Source organism: Corvus kubaryi, unplaced genomic scaffold (genome assembly GCF_017639235.1).
Source record: "Corvus kubaryi isolate FWS band 111438036 unplaced genomic scaffold, C.kubaryi_AGA036_p1.0 133, whole genome shotgun sequence".
NCBI lineage: Eukaryota > Metazoa > Chordata > Aves > Passeriformes > Corvidae > Corvus > Corvus kubaryi.
The window spans coordinates 26619050-26634439 of record NW_024580667.1 but is presented as its reverse complement, the minus strand read 5'-3'; the positions used below and the strand labels follow the sequence as shown (position 1 = coordinate 26634439).

General features: G+C 40.5%; 1 protein-coding gene across 1 annotated transcript; it reads left to right on the top strand.

Annotated features, from left to right (window-relative positions):
* The first annotated feature begins 111 nt into the window (after nucleotides 1-111).
* On the top strand, nucleotides 112-13512 carry CNOT11 (CCR4-NOT transcription complex subunit 11). The gene is made up of 7 exons (XM_042040361.1): nucleotides 112-574; nucleotides 1852-2016; nucleotides 6262-6414; nucleotides 6970-7172; nucleotides 7900-8102; nucleotides 10513-10609; nucleotides 13159-13512. Exons 1-7 carry the CDS (start codon nucleotides 169-171, stop codon nucleotides 13354-13356), a joined length of 1425 nt encoding a protein of 474 aa, XP_041896295.1. The 5' UTR covers nucleotides 112-168; the 3' UTR covers nucleotides 13357-13512.
* Nucleotides 13513-15390: the final 1878 nt, after the last annotated feature.

Below are 15390 nucleotides of genomic sequence, written 5' to 3'. Positions count from 1 at the left end.
CGCCTCGCCCGCCTCTGCTCCCCCCTGCGTGCCGGGCGCCGGGCTGCGCGGGCGCGCGCGCGCCTCCCCGCAGCCCGGGCCGTAACGCCCCGGGCGCCTTTCGCGGCAGCGCCGTAAAGTGCGGCCGGTGAGGAGCGCCGGGGCCGGAGCGGCGGCGGTTGCGGTCGGATGCCCGGGGGCGGGGGCAGCCCGGCGCCCGGCACGCAGGGGGGAGCAGAGGCGGGCGAGGCGGCGGCGGGCGGCAGGATGAGCCTGTCGCCGAAGGAGCTGTCGAGCCTGCTGAGCATCGTGTCGGAGGAGGCGGGCGGTAGCACCTTCGAGGGGCTCTCCAGCGCCTTCCACCACTACTTCGGGAAGGCCGAGCACTTCCGGCTGGGCTCCGTGCTCGTCCTGCTGCTGCAGCAGCCCGACCTGCTGCCCAGCCCCGCGCAGCGCCTCACCGCGCTCTACCTGCTCTGGGAGATGTACCGCACCGAGCCCCTCGCCGCCAACCCCTTCGCCGCCGTCTTCGCCCACCTCCTCAACCCCGCGCCCGAGCGCGGCGGCGACGAGGCGGAGCGCACCCCGCTCTCAGGTGTGTCCCAGCGCGGCGGGGAGCGGGGGCAGGCGGGCGGCACGGGAGCCCTCCTGGAGAAAGCGGTGGGAATCCTGCACGGGCAGCGTCTCTAGGCTTCGTGTCAGCCAGGCCGCTTGCTTGGACCTTAGAGCTCTCTAGAGCTGCGTCCGGGGGCTGGGGCTGTTTAGCCTGGACAAGAGGAGGCTCGGGGTACCTTATCACTCTCTACTCCCACCTGAAAGGAGGTTGTAGCCAGGTGGGGGACGGCCTCTTCTCCCAGGCAACCAGCGGACAACCAGGACAAGAGGACATAGTATAAAGCTGCACCAGGAGAGGTTTAGGTTGGACATGAGGGATTTCTCCACAAAAAGGGTGATTAGACATTGGAATGGGCTGTCCAGGGAGGTGGTGCAGTCACTGTCCCTGGAGGTGCTTAAGGAAAGACTGGACGTGGCATTTGGTGCCCTGGTCTAGTTGACAAGGTGGTGTTCAGTCACAAGTTGGACTCGATGATCTAAGAGGTCTTTTCCAATCTAACTGATTCTGTGATAACACGGAATTTTTTGGGAGAAAGCTGTCACAAAAAGCTGGAAATTATAGGAGGCTTCTGACAGCCTTAAAGCTGTGAAACCTCTTAGAGAGAAATACATGAGTGTAACACTTTTTTCCTCTTCAGTAAATATGACACTACCAGTGTTGAGTAAATCAGTTTCTAAAAAAAAAATAACCTGTTGGAGAGAGCCCAGAGAAGGGCCACCAAGTTGGTTAGAGGGCTGGAGCACTGGAACAGGCTGCCCAGAGAATCTGTGGATGCTCCATCCCTGCAAGTGTTCAAGGCCAGGCTGGATGGAGCTCCGAGCAACCTGGTCTAGGGGCAGGTGTTAGGTGCAGGTGTCCCTGCCCATGGCAGGGTTTTGGAGCTGGATGGTCTTTCAGATCCCTTCCAACCCAACCCTTTAAGCCCTTCCAACCATTCTCTGATTCTGTGAATTGCAATGTCAGGTTATACTTAATAGCTGATTGGTTGTCTGGAGTGGAAAGTGTGTGAATGAACCACCATGAGTGACTTAGCATCAGCTGTTGCATGCCATGATGTGTAATACTGATCATGTAGTGCTGTATTTTGCATTAAAACAGTTTTGTATGTGGCCACACAGACTCTCTAGCTCCACCTACCTTGCCATAAATAATAGATCAGTTTGTGTCTTAGTTTTGCTTGTTAGACATGAAGAGCACAGAAACTGTTAATGCTCCTACATAAAACCCATGGATTGTTTTTCACTGTGTCTCCACAGGCTTCTTACCTCCTATAACTCCTCCAGAAAAATTCTTCCTTTCCCAACTGATGTTGGCCCCTCCTAGAGAGCTGTTCAAGAAGACTCCTCGGCAGATCGCTGCAATGGATGTGGGGAACATGGCCCAGTCAGTGGATATCAGTGGGCTGCAGCTGGCATTAGCAGGTATGGAAGGTTTGTCCCTGTGGTTCTCTTAGGAGTGGAAGCTCTCCTTGGAGAGCTGTCTCATTGACTCTGAGGTAATGAGTGTTTCATTTCAACTGAATATGAAAAAGCTTGAATTATGCTTTAGGGTCTTCAAGCCTATGTTCAAGCACTTAGAGAAACTTCAGGCAGAGATTACATCCTAAATTTTTCATCCTTCTTAACAAGTAGTTTTTAAAGCATATACATCATTGCCTTAAGCACAAGAATATTTTACAAGGATAGAAAGACTTTCATCTAAAGCTTTGCAGGGTTTTTTAGGAATGGTTTTTTGGGGGGGGGGATGGTTTTGGTGGGTTTTTTTGTTTGTTTGCTTTGTTTTAGTTATTTGTATGGGTTTTTTTCTGAATTTCCATCCCTTTTTACCCTTTGCAGTATTTCTTTTATGAGAGAACCAGCATAACTGTCACACTACTATTACATACCAGTACTTCAGCTGTACCTGGAAAATTGACTGTTAAAATTATATCTTCAGCTTATTGCAAAGTCAGACCTTGCAGTGTTAGCTCAAGAGTTGGAAAATGATCCAGTTTTACTAGATTGAAAAGAAAAGCAGCGTGATGCTTATCCTTTGACAGGAGAACAGGAGGAAGAACATGATTGTTCATGTCACATCTGGAGCTAATATGAAATATTATATATTGCTGGAAACAAGGAACCAGTTTAAACACAAAAAAATTCCTTTTTCCCTAGGTATGTGCCAGTAGACCTGCTTGCTTGAAAACTGACCATCCCAGTTCTATATCTGTACAATGCGATTTACTGCTCTGAGGTCAGGCACCATTTAGACTTCCTCTGTCCTGCAGTTGTATCTTGGTATTGTCATTTTTTTCTGTGGACTCTGACATTGACTGGTAAAGCTGTGGCACACTGTCCCTTGTTCACAGTCTACAAATGTCTTCTAGGGTCCTCCTTAGCTGCTATTTCCAGACTGTGGGATCGTTTGAAAATGCAAATTGAACACCCTAACATACCATTGTGGGCGAGACAAACCTTTCTGGTTCTTGTTGTGTTCATCCTGTCTGTATTTTGTAGAATATCTTAGCGAATTCAGGTTTTGTGAAGCTTCAGGTAACTTGTGGTTTTTGGTGCAAGGCATATGTCATGCCTTAAGAAGCTTAGAGTTTTTTAAATTTGTTTTTATTTGTTTTCCCCTTGGTACTGTGTTTGCCTTCTGAATAGTTTGTTCTCGTTAAAAATGAAATCATTCAATCACAGAATGCTTTGGGTTGGAAAGGACCGTAAAAATTATCTCCTTCCACCTTCACCCACCATGGACATGGACACCTTCTACTAGACCAGGTTGCTCAAAGCCCCATCCAGCTTGGACTTGGACACTTCCAGGGATGGGGATCCACAGCTTCTCTGGGCAACCTCAAAACTGGTTGGGTGAATGGGTATTCTAGGCTACATACTTTATTTTAAAATAGAAGACAATGATGGCTGAAAGTAGACTACAAAGTCATTAATGGTGCTTTTATAAGATTTATATCACTGTTTACATAATCCAGTAAAAGTGCACAATTGCTTATGAGCAGCTGTAGAAGTTATGTAACAAAACCAGCTGCATCTGAAAAAGCTCTGTGCTGTCTTTCTCAGACTTCTTGCTGTAGGTCCCCAGAAAAACTGTCTGCTTTCTAATCACTTTCTTAGACGATAAATCTTCTACTTGTTTTAAAATCATGGTGCTTCTTCTGTCTGTTTGTTGTGTTTTGGGAAGTCTGTGATTTTTTCACTAGTCTTCAGTATATTTCTCCTAGTGATTCAATATGCAGGATGAGGCTGGTGCAGGATGATGACACTAAGATGCAATGTTTGAAGTGTTGTGTTTGTACCAATTCCCCATGATGTACAGAATGTAACAGCTGTAGCACTTGGTACCTCTTCGAAAGTTTGGTCCTTGAGATGAATTCAGGGCTGTTCAGAGCAGGATGATTTTGACTTCTTTAGCACATACCTGTAAAATCAAATGTAATAATTTAGAAAGCATTTGATTTTTTTCTATCAATTTCTCTCTCCCAATCCTTTTTGTAAAGGAAATAAAAATACTTGTCCTCTGAATTTGAGCTCACTGTGACAGTTTATTTCCTTTGGTCTGAGAGTTAATTCAAACTCTGGTACTGCCCTACAATATGTTTTTGTTCATCTAGTGTGCTGCCTTATCAAAAAAGTTATTTTCTCCTAGTTGCAGAGATGGGTCTCCTGGCAAAGTGCTCCTAACTGTTTGTCCGCTAACCCTTATTTGATGTGGAAGTAATTGACTTTTATTAAAGTAAAACTTCTAATACATTGTAGAGCTTTCCTTAAGACTCAAAGTTTTCCTTTACCTGTAAAAAAAAAAAAAAAAAGCTCCATAAAGGGACCTAAAGATTTGTTTTCAGTTTAATTTTGTAAAATTTAAATGTCTTAGTTCAAGATGCTATATTGGTTCTATTATTGTTCTAATTCTTACTTCTTCTTACCTGAAGCTGTTGATTCAGCCCTAATTCTTGAAGCAGTGAGGTTGAACTTCTGAGCTCCAATGCATATAACTAAGGGCTCAGACAGGCATCTGAAATCAGTGAATTGCCATATCACTAATCATCTAATCTAACATCACTAATAATTTCAGATTATGAAGTTACAAAGAAATCTGTGATTTACTGACTGATGGATTTAAGTTCTAGACTATAAATGAAAAGATAGAAAAAGGACACCCAATGCCTCTCCCCCCACTCCTGTACTTCATTTGTTAAACCAACCCCTTCTGTTCAGGGCTAAATGAAAGTACTCACGTGATGAAGTTTGAAACACTTGCTTAAGTAGAAGATATGTTTTATACACCAGCTCATTTGGACTTCCAATTCTAAAATGTTTTTTTTAAAGTAACTGAAAAGTATGCTAGTTGTTGCCTTCAACAGAAAACCATACCCTGCTGTGCTGCTTCAGTAAGCATATATGCTAATGTTTGCATTATCTGAAATAGTTAGATAAAGCAGGACAGAAAGCCAAAAAAATTAACAACTTTGTTTTCATGATCCTTTTGTAACTCACAGTTTTGGCGTCTCTTGCAGATTTGTTTGGAGTCATATGAAATACTTTGTTCGTGTGTGTGGGCAGCTGGGAAGGGTCAACATGATTGCACAAAAAGGAGCAAGCACACTTTGCTTAGAAGTGTTAGGGTACACAAAATATGACAGCACTCACTCAATTAGCCAGGAAATGGAGTGGTGTTTAGTTTCATCTGGAACTTTTTCAAGGGATTTCTTGTATGGTACCAGCAATTTTGGACTTCAGATTGCTTAAGGCTTCATCTGCTGCTTAGTGTTCTCTGTTAACAGGGTGGGGAGAGGAATGTCAAGTGGTGTTCTGTAGTGGGAATTTTTCTGCTTTTTGTCCTTTGGAGTTTTCCAAAGCAATGGAAAACAGGATCTCTCAAAATAGCGCAGAGAACATAGAAGATCAGCCATTAAGTCTTCAGATACAGAAGAGTGATAGATTATTGACAGAAGGGCACATAAAAATCGGATAATGCAAGCACTGATGCCCATATTTTTCTTTTTGGCCATTTTTTTCAAGTCTTCAGCTGTATATACACTAATCTTAATATTATTTTTCTGTTGTTTATGGCCTCTAAAGGAGCAATTTTAGCTCCTTTCAGGTTTGCTTTAATGATGATGTCTGTAGAATCATATAAGAGTTAAAACTCCATTGTTTTCCACTAAAGCACTGATTCTGGCTTTTCAGTGAATGCACAAGGAGCTCAGGCAATGCCACAGAAATGTGTTGGGTACATTTGAATAGCTGATTTCAGGTCTAATATGATCATTATTGTCTGTAAATGAATCTGTGTAGATCTTTCACTTTCCTTCTCTGAGCAGTGATTACAAAACTAGATACAGCATGTGAACTCTTTCAGGAGTACCATGGGAACCTACCAATGTACTGCTTTTAGATGCAGATTACAACGGTTACATGCCTTTTCTAAGGCCAAGATTACGTTTCAGATTAACTTCTATTTCTTCTTTATCCTTGCTGCATACCCTCTGTCCCTTGCCTGTCAGCTGGCAGTCAGACTGCTGACTGCCTGACTGTACTAAATTTCATATTGATATTATCTGGGTTTTTTTTTTAAGCTAGTTCTTTTCTAAAGCTGCTTGTTTCTCACTACTTTTAGTATTCCAGGCATCTCTGTTCCAATTTTATGGTTTAATATTCTTCTTTCAGAACGTCAGTCTGAGTTGCCAACACAGAGCAAGGCCAGCTTCCCCAGCATTCTCAGCGATCCTGACCCAGATTCTTCCAACTCCGGTTTTGACAGCTCTGTTGCTTCCCAGATCACGGAAGCATTAGTGAGTGGACCAAAGCCTCCTATAGAAAGTATGTGCATCTTCACATCTTTGTTTCTGTAACTCACGACATGCTGTGTTATTATACTTCAGATAAAATGTAATGGAATTCAGGTATTTTCAAAGCATGAAATGGAAATTAAGGTGAATGAAAGTGCAAAACTGCATCGGGCTGTCTCTAGATCAGATTCTATAGTGTTCACATTTCCAGGCTTTTAGAAATCTGGAGTCTGTCATCAAGCTCTTCTCTGTGTCATCTGTTGAATAACAGATACTAGTCCCTCACTGAGACCTGCATTGGCTGGTAACACCTCCCAGGGAAGTGGTTACTATGGAAGGGAAAAATACCCACAGGATCAGTAACAAAGATCTGAATCAAGAGAAAAAACAGGCAGATGTAACAGTATCACTAAAAATCAGTAATAAATGTTTTTATGAGGGGCAAACAGGATTGTAATGCTGTTCTCAGTGTTACAATAGCTTAAAGAAATAGGGGCTTTTGGGGGGGGAGGGGTCTTCTTTTTTTACTGATGCAGAACTGAATACCCAAAGCTTAAGGAAACATTTCACGTTGTTGCCATTTTAGGTCACTTTCGACCAGAATTTATTCGACCACCACCTCCACTCCATATATGTGAGGATGAATTGGCGTGGCTAAATCCAATTGAACCAGATCACACAATTCAGTGGGATAAGTCAATGTGTGTTAAGAACAGCACTGGAGTTGAGATAAAAAGAATCATGGCAAAAGCTTTTAAAAGTCCTTTGACTTCCCCACAGCAAACACAGGTAAGGATGATGCACTTTCCTGTCTAAAATGATTTTCTAAGAAGCTATTAACTCCTATATTTTAGAAAACTTTGAGCACTTTAATTGATCTGTGTTTGGATTCAGGAAACTTTGAATTCTAAAAATCCAAGGATTTTTACTTGGGTTTGTCTGAATAAGGAAGATAATGTTCAAACCATTGGCTGGATGTAGTTACAGTTGATCAGGAGTGGCACTGACATTTTTCTGTATGGAAAAATCTTTGTATAACTAAGTTGCTTGTGCTTCTGTGAAAGCTTTTGATAAATAATTATTTCAGAAATACCAGCAATGAATTTTTTTTTCTCAATTTGATAGTATTACCCCTGATTTCAGTGGGTTTTTTTCATAATCATTATGTTGACACTATAAAATAACCTTTATTTGCAGTACTTTTTCTGACAAGTGAACTTGAAATTGAGATTTCCTTCTGTTGGACAGGAAACAAAAGGAGGCTGAAACTTTTCATGTAGATTTTTTTTCTTCCCTTCTTTGCCACCCACTGATGAAGGACTCTTAAATGTATTATTAAAGGTTTTATGGACACAGTTGCCTGTACATAAAAATTTTAAAGCAGACCTCCAGTGCTTTTCAATAGAGAAGCCTAAATCTAAAATGGATCTTAGATGTATTATAGCAGTTTTTTCAAGCAGTAACATGAATAGTTGAAGAAAAATCAACTGAGGAATTTTTTTCTTCTTCTTCACAGCTCCTTGGAGAACTGGAAAAGGACCCCAAGCTTGTTTACCATATTGGTCTCACTCCTGCCAAATTGCCAGACCTGGTTGAAAACAATCCTTTAGTAGCTATAGAAATGTTGCTGAAACTAATGCAGTCTAGTCAAATAACGGAGTATTTTTCTGTCTTGGTCAACATGGACATGTCCTTACATTCAATGGAAGTTGTAAATCGGTGAGTACGATCTCAAATCTAATAAGGTTTTGTTGAGTATGTAAAATAAAGAAGTGAATGTAAGTTATGAAGTAATTGTGAGGCTGGCCATATGGCATTTAGACTCATTCCAAATACTACCAAAAATAACAGGAACAGAAGAAATAGCTAGTCAGGTTACAGTAAAAGAAAACAGTGTCAAGCTATCATTCCCTTTTCAATCTCTTTATGCTGTTTATGTTGTTTTGGGTTTTTTTAATACTGTTTTAATAATAATTTTCAGTGTATTTTGGTTAGTCCTGCAGAGGAAGAGTGTGCTGGGAATTTGTTGGTTTCTATGACTACTGGACTAAGTCTGTTTCTTTCATAAAGGCTTTGCTTTTCCTGTAGATCCTTATTGGTGATGCCTGTTTTAGTCCAGACTAAGTTTATAGAGTTAGTTGTGGGTTGGTATTAAAGAATTGAACCTCTCAAACATATTCAGTGCTAAATTGAGAGAACACTGCAAAGTTCCTTTTTACAGCCTTGCTATTTTCAAATATTACTGTAATGTTAACATTAGCAGCAGAAAAATTGCAACAGGAAAAAACTCCCACAATTTCCCAAGCAAAAGATATGATGGTGGAGGTATATATTACATTTTATATTAATTATTTATAATTTTACAGAATTGTTAAAATTAATATAATTTTATACTAATTATCTGTAGCATACCATTTTTGGTGTGGTAAAAAGCACATTTCTTACACAGGTGCTTTGCTAGTTAATCTTTCGGTCCCTCCTTCAAGAATGGAGAACTTTATTTTCTTTAGAGAACACTGTGTTACTCTAATATTAGAAACACTTTACTACTTTGAAAAGAATAGGCAAATACATGTCCTGTTGTGCATAACTTCAGCTGGAGTTGATAACTACTAGAAAATGATTTTATCAAATTGTTTGATACATTCAGCTCAAAATAGTATTTAAAATTGTGCCACTTAAGAGAGTCTGTCCTTGCAATCTGTAAAATATCTAAATGTTTTCTTCAGACCTCAGGTTACTGATTAATATATAAATTTCACTGGAAAGTAGATGTCCCATGTCCCAGGAAGCTGCAAGTTTAGTTCCTGACTTGTAAATGACCAGTTACTGAATGTGTTTGGTTTTGAACTGTAGTGACTGTCACCTTCCCTAACGGGTCACAATCCAGTTGTTGATGAAGAACTCATGTTCTTTTCACATAACTAAAAAGCCTCATCCCTAGCTTCTCTCTTTTCTTTCAACTGAGGGAGTGGTTTTGTTTTATGAGGACATCTGGAAATGTTCATTTTGACTTGAGGCATGCCTATGTGGGAGATAGAAGACTGCAGTGGGACAAAGGGCAGTTATTGTGAGAATCCTCCACAAACAGTTAATGCTGCATGGCTAATCTGCTTAATTGCAACTTGCATTCTTGATGCAGCTTAAGTGAACAAAAGGTGCTGTTGTTAAACAGCTGCCCTGCTGTACATTCATGTCCTGTTTTCACTGAGAAGAATTTCTGCAGATAGGTACAACCCGTTTTCTTAACAGAATGCTAGCCCCTTAAATGGGAAAACTTCTCAGACAGCTAATTCCCACAAATTTACAGAAATAATCTCTCCCACTTACTTTCTTCCATTTCTTGGCAATTACTGAACATGAACTATTAAATAAGCCTCAATCAGCAGTTGCTTTGAAGCAGAGTTGAATTGTAACTTAAATATCTTCTAACTAAAGAAACATTTCTGACATTAATCCCTCCCTACTGGTGCAGACTGACAGCAGTTACTGCCTTGAAGTGGGGCTACTGACTGCAACATGGAGGAACAGTGGCAAGAGAAGAGCTTTTACGTGTGTCCATGAGAGCTACACCACCAGTCAGGCATGCTGGTTCTCCCACTGCATAGCTACCACAGGAAGAACTTTTATCAAACTGCAGAGTGACTCAGTGCCAACAGGGAGACACTTGATTTTTAAGGGAAATAAGACAAAAAATTGAAACTGCACTTGAAACTAAAACATGCATCTTTTTCCATACTGTCCACCTTTCACTACTGGAGATGGGACTGATTCGAGTTACTTTGGTCAGATTCTGTTGTAACCTTGTAGCAGTTCCCCATTTAGTGCATGTTGTTACCTTAAGAGAGTTGTGTTGCTCTTTCAGTTAAGAAACAGTGACAACTCAAATGTCAGATGTACTAGAAACCAATCTAACCTAGCTTCTGTGCCGTCAGAGTTTTAAAAAGTTTTACTCTTAGTTAAGAAATTTAAATGACTAGGAATATGTCTGGAAGCTGTCAGAAATCAGTACTATATGACAGAACTGGGAATAAACTCATATCACAGGTCTAACTGATATGATTTGTTTTGCTACAGAAACACTAGATTTATGGCTTCATGAACCACTGAATATGTTTTTTTTGAACAGGCTTACTACTGCAGTTGATCTCCCACCTGAATTTATTCATCTTTATATCTCCAATTGTATCTCCACCTGTGAACAGATTAAAGACAAATATATGCAGGTGAGTGCTTCAATAAATTGGTTAGGAAAAAGTATCCCATATATTGCTCTGTGAAGTATGTGCTATGATTTTAATAAGGCTGATAGCATTAAGTTATTCTGTTTTACTGCTTCTTTATTTCAAAGGCACTTCTTTTTTTTCCTAACATAATATGCAGTTCTTTATGGAGTTTTATAGACAGGTCTTCACTTTTTTTATAAGACTTCACAGGTAATCACTGTTCCCTGTTTTTCTGTAGACATCATAAACTTCTTCCTGGCAATACTAGTTTTAGGTGACTGGGTTCTTATATGCAAAAGGTTTATCTGTCACTCAGTGAGTGTTTTTCTTCATCCCCAGTATTAGTATGCATTCTGCTTAGTTTTAAGCTTCAAGTTTCTCTTCTATACAAGTGTGCCTGCCATTCCAGACCTCTGAGGTGATGTTACAAAACTCACAGGGAAGTCTCACTCTTCAATCATGACCAATAACAGCTTGCAGATCTCCTCAAAGACCTAAAAACTTTTGTCTTCCTAACACCACACTGTCATACTTGCATGCTGGTACTGAGGAAGTTGCAGCCACTCCAAGGATCCCTGACTGAGGAGGGTCAGGGGAAACCTGAGGCGGTTTACACACCTTTGGCATTCAGGGTTGTCTACATGCTGTGTGAGGTACTTCCTTCTCTCCTAAATGGATCTGTTGGTTTCACCAGCTGCCCAGTAGAACTGTTTTCTCGTGTACATCATTGGTGAAAAACAGTTCCATGTTCAGTTTCTCCAAGGCTTTGTGAATCCCAAGTCCTGCCTTAGCTTTATCCTCTAGATCCTGAAGGACTGCTACCTCTTTAAGTCTCTTGCAACAAGATGACTGTTTCTTTCCCTTTAAGCTTTCTTGGTGGCCTCTACTGCTTTCTCCAGCTCTATAATATCCTTAAGCTACAGAAATGAAAGTCATGTGCAGTGCACAGGATAGCATTGCAATGTGGTTTTAGATAGTGGCAATCTCCCCGTTTCGTTCTCATCCCTTTCAGATGATGACTGACCATGTGTTATCTTTTGGTGGCTGCTGATGTTTCTCTGCTTTGGGATTCTGCCAGACACATGGGTGACTTCATCTGTGACCTGCTGAGTAGCTGTGCCTATTACATTTGGTAGTGGAGTAGGAAAATAGCAGCAGACCTGGGCTGCAGCTGAGATTATGCCCAGAATGGGACACTGTACTCAAAGGGGCTGCTGAGAGCACGTAGCAGCTGTGCTTCAGGCACACAGGGGACAAAAAAGAGCTCTGAGGGTCAAGGAACATATACTGATCACTAAGCAGCATGCACATCTTGAGATCTAACATTTTTTAATGAGTATGGTGCCTGTACAGCAGCTGAGACACAAGATGTTTTGTTTGAAAAATTAATACTGGAAATGATCCTCAGACACTGGGAGTCAGCCAGTACCTTGCATTTGTTCTTTTGCTGAATTTCATGTTCTTGGATTATTAAAATTACTCGTGTAACTAATTCGTGTTGCAGAGAAAGCATGTGATGCCTTTTGATAGCAGTGAAGGAAGTAAGTTGTTCAGTTTCTGAATTCTCTAAGTAGCAAATTTTGCAGTAGTAAGCTCAGTTCCTGGAAAAATAGCTGATACCTTATTTTCAGTGTCAAATAATCTGAAATGCTTTGGACGCTTAATCTGTCACATCCGTCAGTTCTGTCTGATAAACGTCAATCACATGCATAATTGCTTTTAGAGAAAGGTTTGGGTTCAACTCTTTCTCACAATGTGAAGTATGAGAGCACTTTAATGATAAACACCTGTTTTTGTCCTTGGGGAAGAATGTGCTCTGTGTAAAGCAGATGGTTGGTCACTGGATCTATGTATGACAAATTTTAAGCACCAGTTCCTAAGCTTTCACTTCAATTCCCATTGTGCTCTTCAAGGTGTTGCCTAAGTAGCTCTTAAGAAAGAGGAACACTTCCAAGATCCTGTCTTTTCACTGGATCAGGCAGGAAATGAGCCATGAGTTCCTGGATTAGGTGTCCGTGAAACTGTCTTTCCAATACAAAGCAGAAGGGTCATCTGCTAATTCAGCAACAGAGCACATTCCACGAAGGAAGCTTGGAATCAGTTTTGTTGATGTCACTTCCTATCTTGAGTTCCATGATGATATGGTGAAACTTTGAAATGTGAAACTTGTTCAATTTTCTTTATGGTGTTATTGTAGAAAATAAGCCTAAGCAAGACCCAAATCTTGACATCATCTTCAGCTGTTATCTCTTCTCTCTGCCTTTATTCAGAGATGACATAAGTACAGTGCATAGGTAGACCTGGTACTTCATTTGTGCATGGGATTAATCTTGAGAAGGCTCCTGCATCCAGAAGTACAAGAACTATAAAGCAGTCAATTTTTAAAATATAGTAGTACTATGGGAAATGGCAGAGAAGGGGCAGCATGTACAAAGCTTGGGAACAAGATAACTGCCGAAGCTAAACTGCTCCTGAGGGCCAACAGTCCTTTAACTGACGTGGTTGCAAACATTTATTTGGATTATTAAACCATCTCTCTTATGTTTCAGAACCGCCTGGTCCGTCTTGTTTGTGTCTTTCTTCAGTCTTTAATCAGAAACAAAATTATTAATGTACAGGACTTGTTTATAGAAGTGCAAGCATTCTGCATTGAGTTCAGTCGGATACGAGAAGCAGCTGGCCTTTTCAGACTGCTGAAGACACTGGACACTGGGGAAAATCCATCAGAAACGAAAACGTCAAAATAAAGTGACTGTCAGTGGCAAAAAAACACTCTTGCTAGTGTTCTATACCGATTAATTGTACATTTTAAACTTAAATCCCTGAATTAATTATGTATTATGTTAATTACATTATAAATAGCATTTTATGCATTTGAACAATAAATAAGGCTTTTTCTGATACACATTTGAGTTTGTGAAATGTGTTAGGCCTTACAGTATTTTTCAGTGGTTAAACTTTGTATGTTGTATGCATGTCCTGAAATTCAGGCTCTAGTTCCAGACAGAATATGAATTATACTTAGCATTCACAGCAAATTTAAGTATTAATCTGGCACTCATTTTCTTTGGGTCCAAAATTGTTTGTATATAACTAAAGTCAACTTATATCAAGGTAAATAAGTTCCTTGGTTTTCCTTTTGTTCACTGTTCTAGGAGCTGGCTAGAACTCCTAACAATGAATTCTGGTTTTGATGAGTAAGGGAAAGTCTGTCTTGATGTCTAGAAACAGCTAAAGGCTTATCTTTACATGGTGGAAATGAATTTGGGTGCTGTAGGCTCAGAGCAATATTCTCTCCTATCAAGATCACTGAGTATTTTCAGAATCACGCCAGCAGCAGTTGAAATACCACACCTATTGCATGCTTGTAAGAATGTTTCACTGAGGAAAGAGGGTCACATTTCTTCCATAAAAATCAAAAAATTCCAATCTCTTTTCACTTCCAAATTTGCATGGGCAGTTGCTATGTAGCTTCCAAAGTTAAATAACTTCTTCCTTTTAGAGCACAGATGCAGATTAGCTTTCATGTTAGATGCCAGATATTGGGGAAACTGGAGAATGGAGTCTGCTAAACTATAATTTTAAGCTGGTAAATAGAGTAGCTGCTGTTATATTTAAGCCCTGAGACTGTAAAGGAAAGTAACTTGGGAGGTTAACAAGTTTCTAATTCAATGCTGCTTGCTAAATGAAACCTGTTTTAAATCTGCATCTGCCTCTCAAATTTTTAGGAAGTTCTAGATCAATAATGCAAAGTCAAGACAGTCTTTTGGCTTTTTCTTTCTGAGTAATTTAAGCTGTGAAATTGCTTGGACTGAAAATCCCATCAATCATAATCTTTTAGTAAAAAGTCCTGTGAGAAGTGTTCTGTAGTCATTAGGAGTTAAGACTTGTGTAGCTTTCCAGTTAGAATGTATCAGGTCAACTAAAGTAACACTTATTTAAGGTCTGTTCCAATTCTAGACATTGCTTCCAAACCCAATACATTTGCTATCAGGCATTTTTAGTGGCAACAGCTAACCCAGCTCGTGCTCTAAAATCGTATCTTAATGTTTTCTGTCTACTAAAGTTGGAGCCCAACTTGACTATCTTCTGTGTAGTAGTACCCCTCTTTAAAAGCATACATACATTTTAGACTAGTGTTTGGAATGTAAGCTGCAGGACTATGATGAAGTAACAGGCTCCAATATAAAAGTGATTACCACTGGTTAAAGGCATTGCTACCTACTTTATGATTTACAGATTTAGTTAAAAACAATTTAAGCCTCCCCCACCCCCAGGGTTGCTACTATGATACTACAGCTCAAGTCTAGCTGTTCTGCATCTTCACTGTATTGGCTTGAGTTGTACTGATACACATAAATCCGTAATCCTTAGATTTGTCACAGAACTATAAAAATTACCAAGAAGTTTTATGATTTCTATCATAGGTATGGCTGTGATACATTAATTTCAGAGCCCTGTGCATTGATTGATTCAGATTTGTTTGCTGTGTGCTTCTGTATTGTTTGCTTGCTAGGAGGAAAGATAAGCCATGCTTTCCCAAATTTGTATTGGGTTTACACAGCAATGTTGTGGTATTGGGCAAGTGCAGGGTGACCTTTGTGAGAAGAGGCCAAGGCTGCCCTGTTCCAGGACAAGCTGGCACAGCAGAGCCCTGCAGCCAGGCTGGTGGCAGCTCAGTGATAACCTTGGAGTGGTCTATACCTCATGGAATCTACACTGAAGCAGTTAAGAACTGCAGCTTCATGGAAGGAACTCAGGCTGGAGCAGGGCAGAAGGGT

Coding starts and splice junctions, on each gene's coding strand:
- CNOT11 (XM_042040361.1), top strand. CDS start 169: ATGCCCGGGGGCGGGGGCAGCCCGGCGCCCGGCACGCAGGGGGGAGCA. Junction 7,173..7,899: donor CTTCCCCACAGCAAACACAG/GTAAGGATGATG, acceptor TCTTCTTCACAG/CTCCTTGGAGAACTGGAAAA. Junction 8,103..10,512: donor TCAATGGAAGTTGTAAATCG/GTGAGTACGATC, acceptor TTTTTTGAACAG/GCTTACTACTGCAGTTGATC.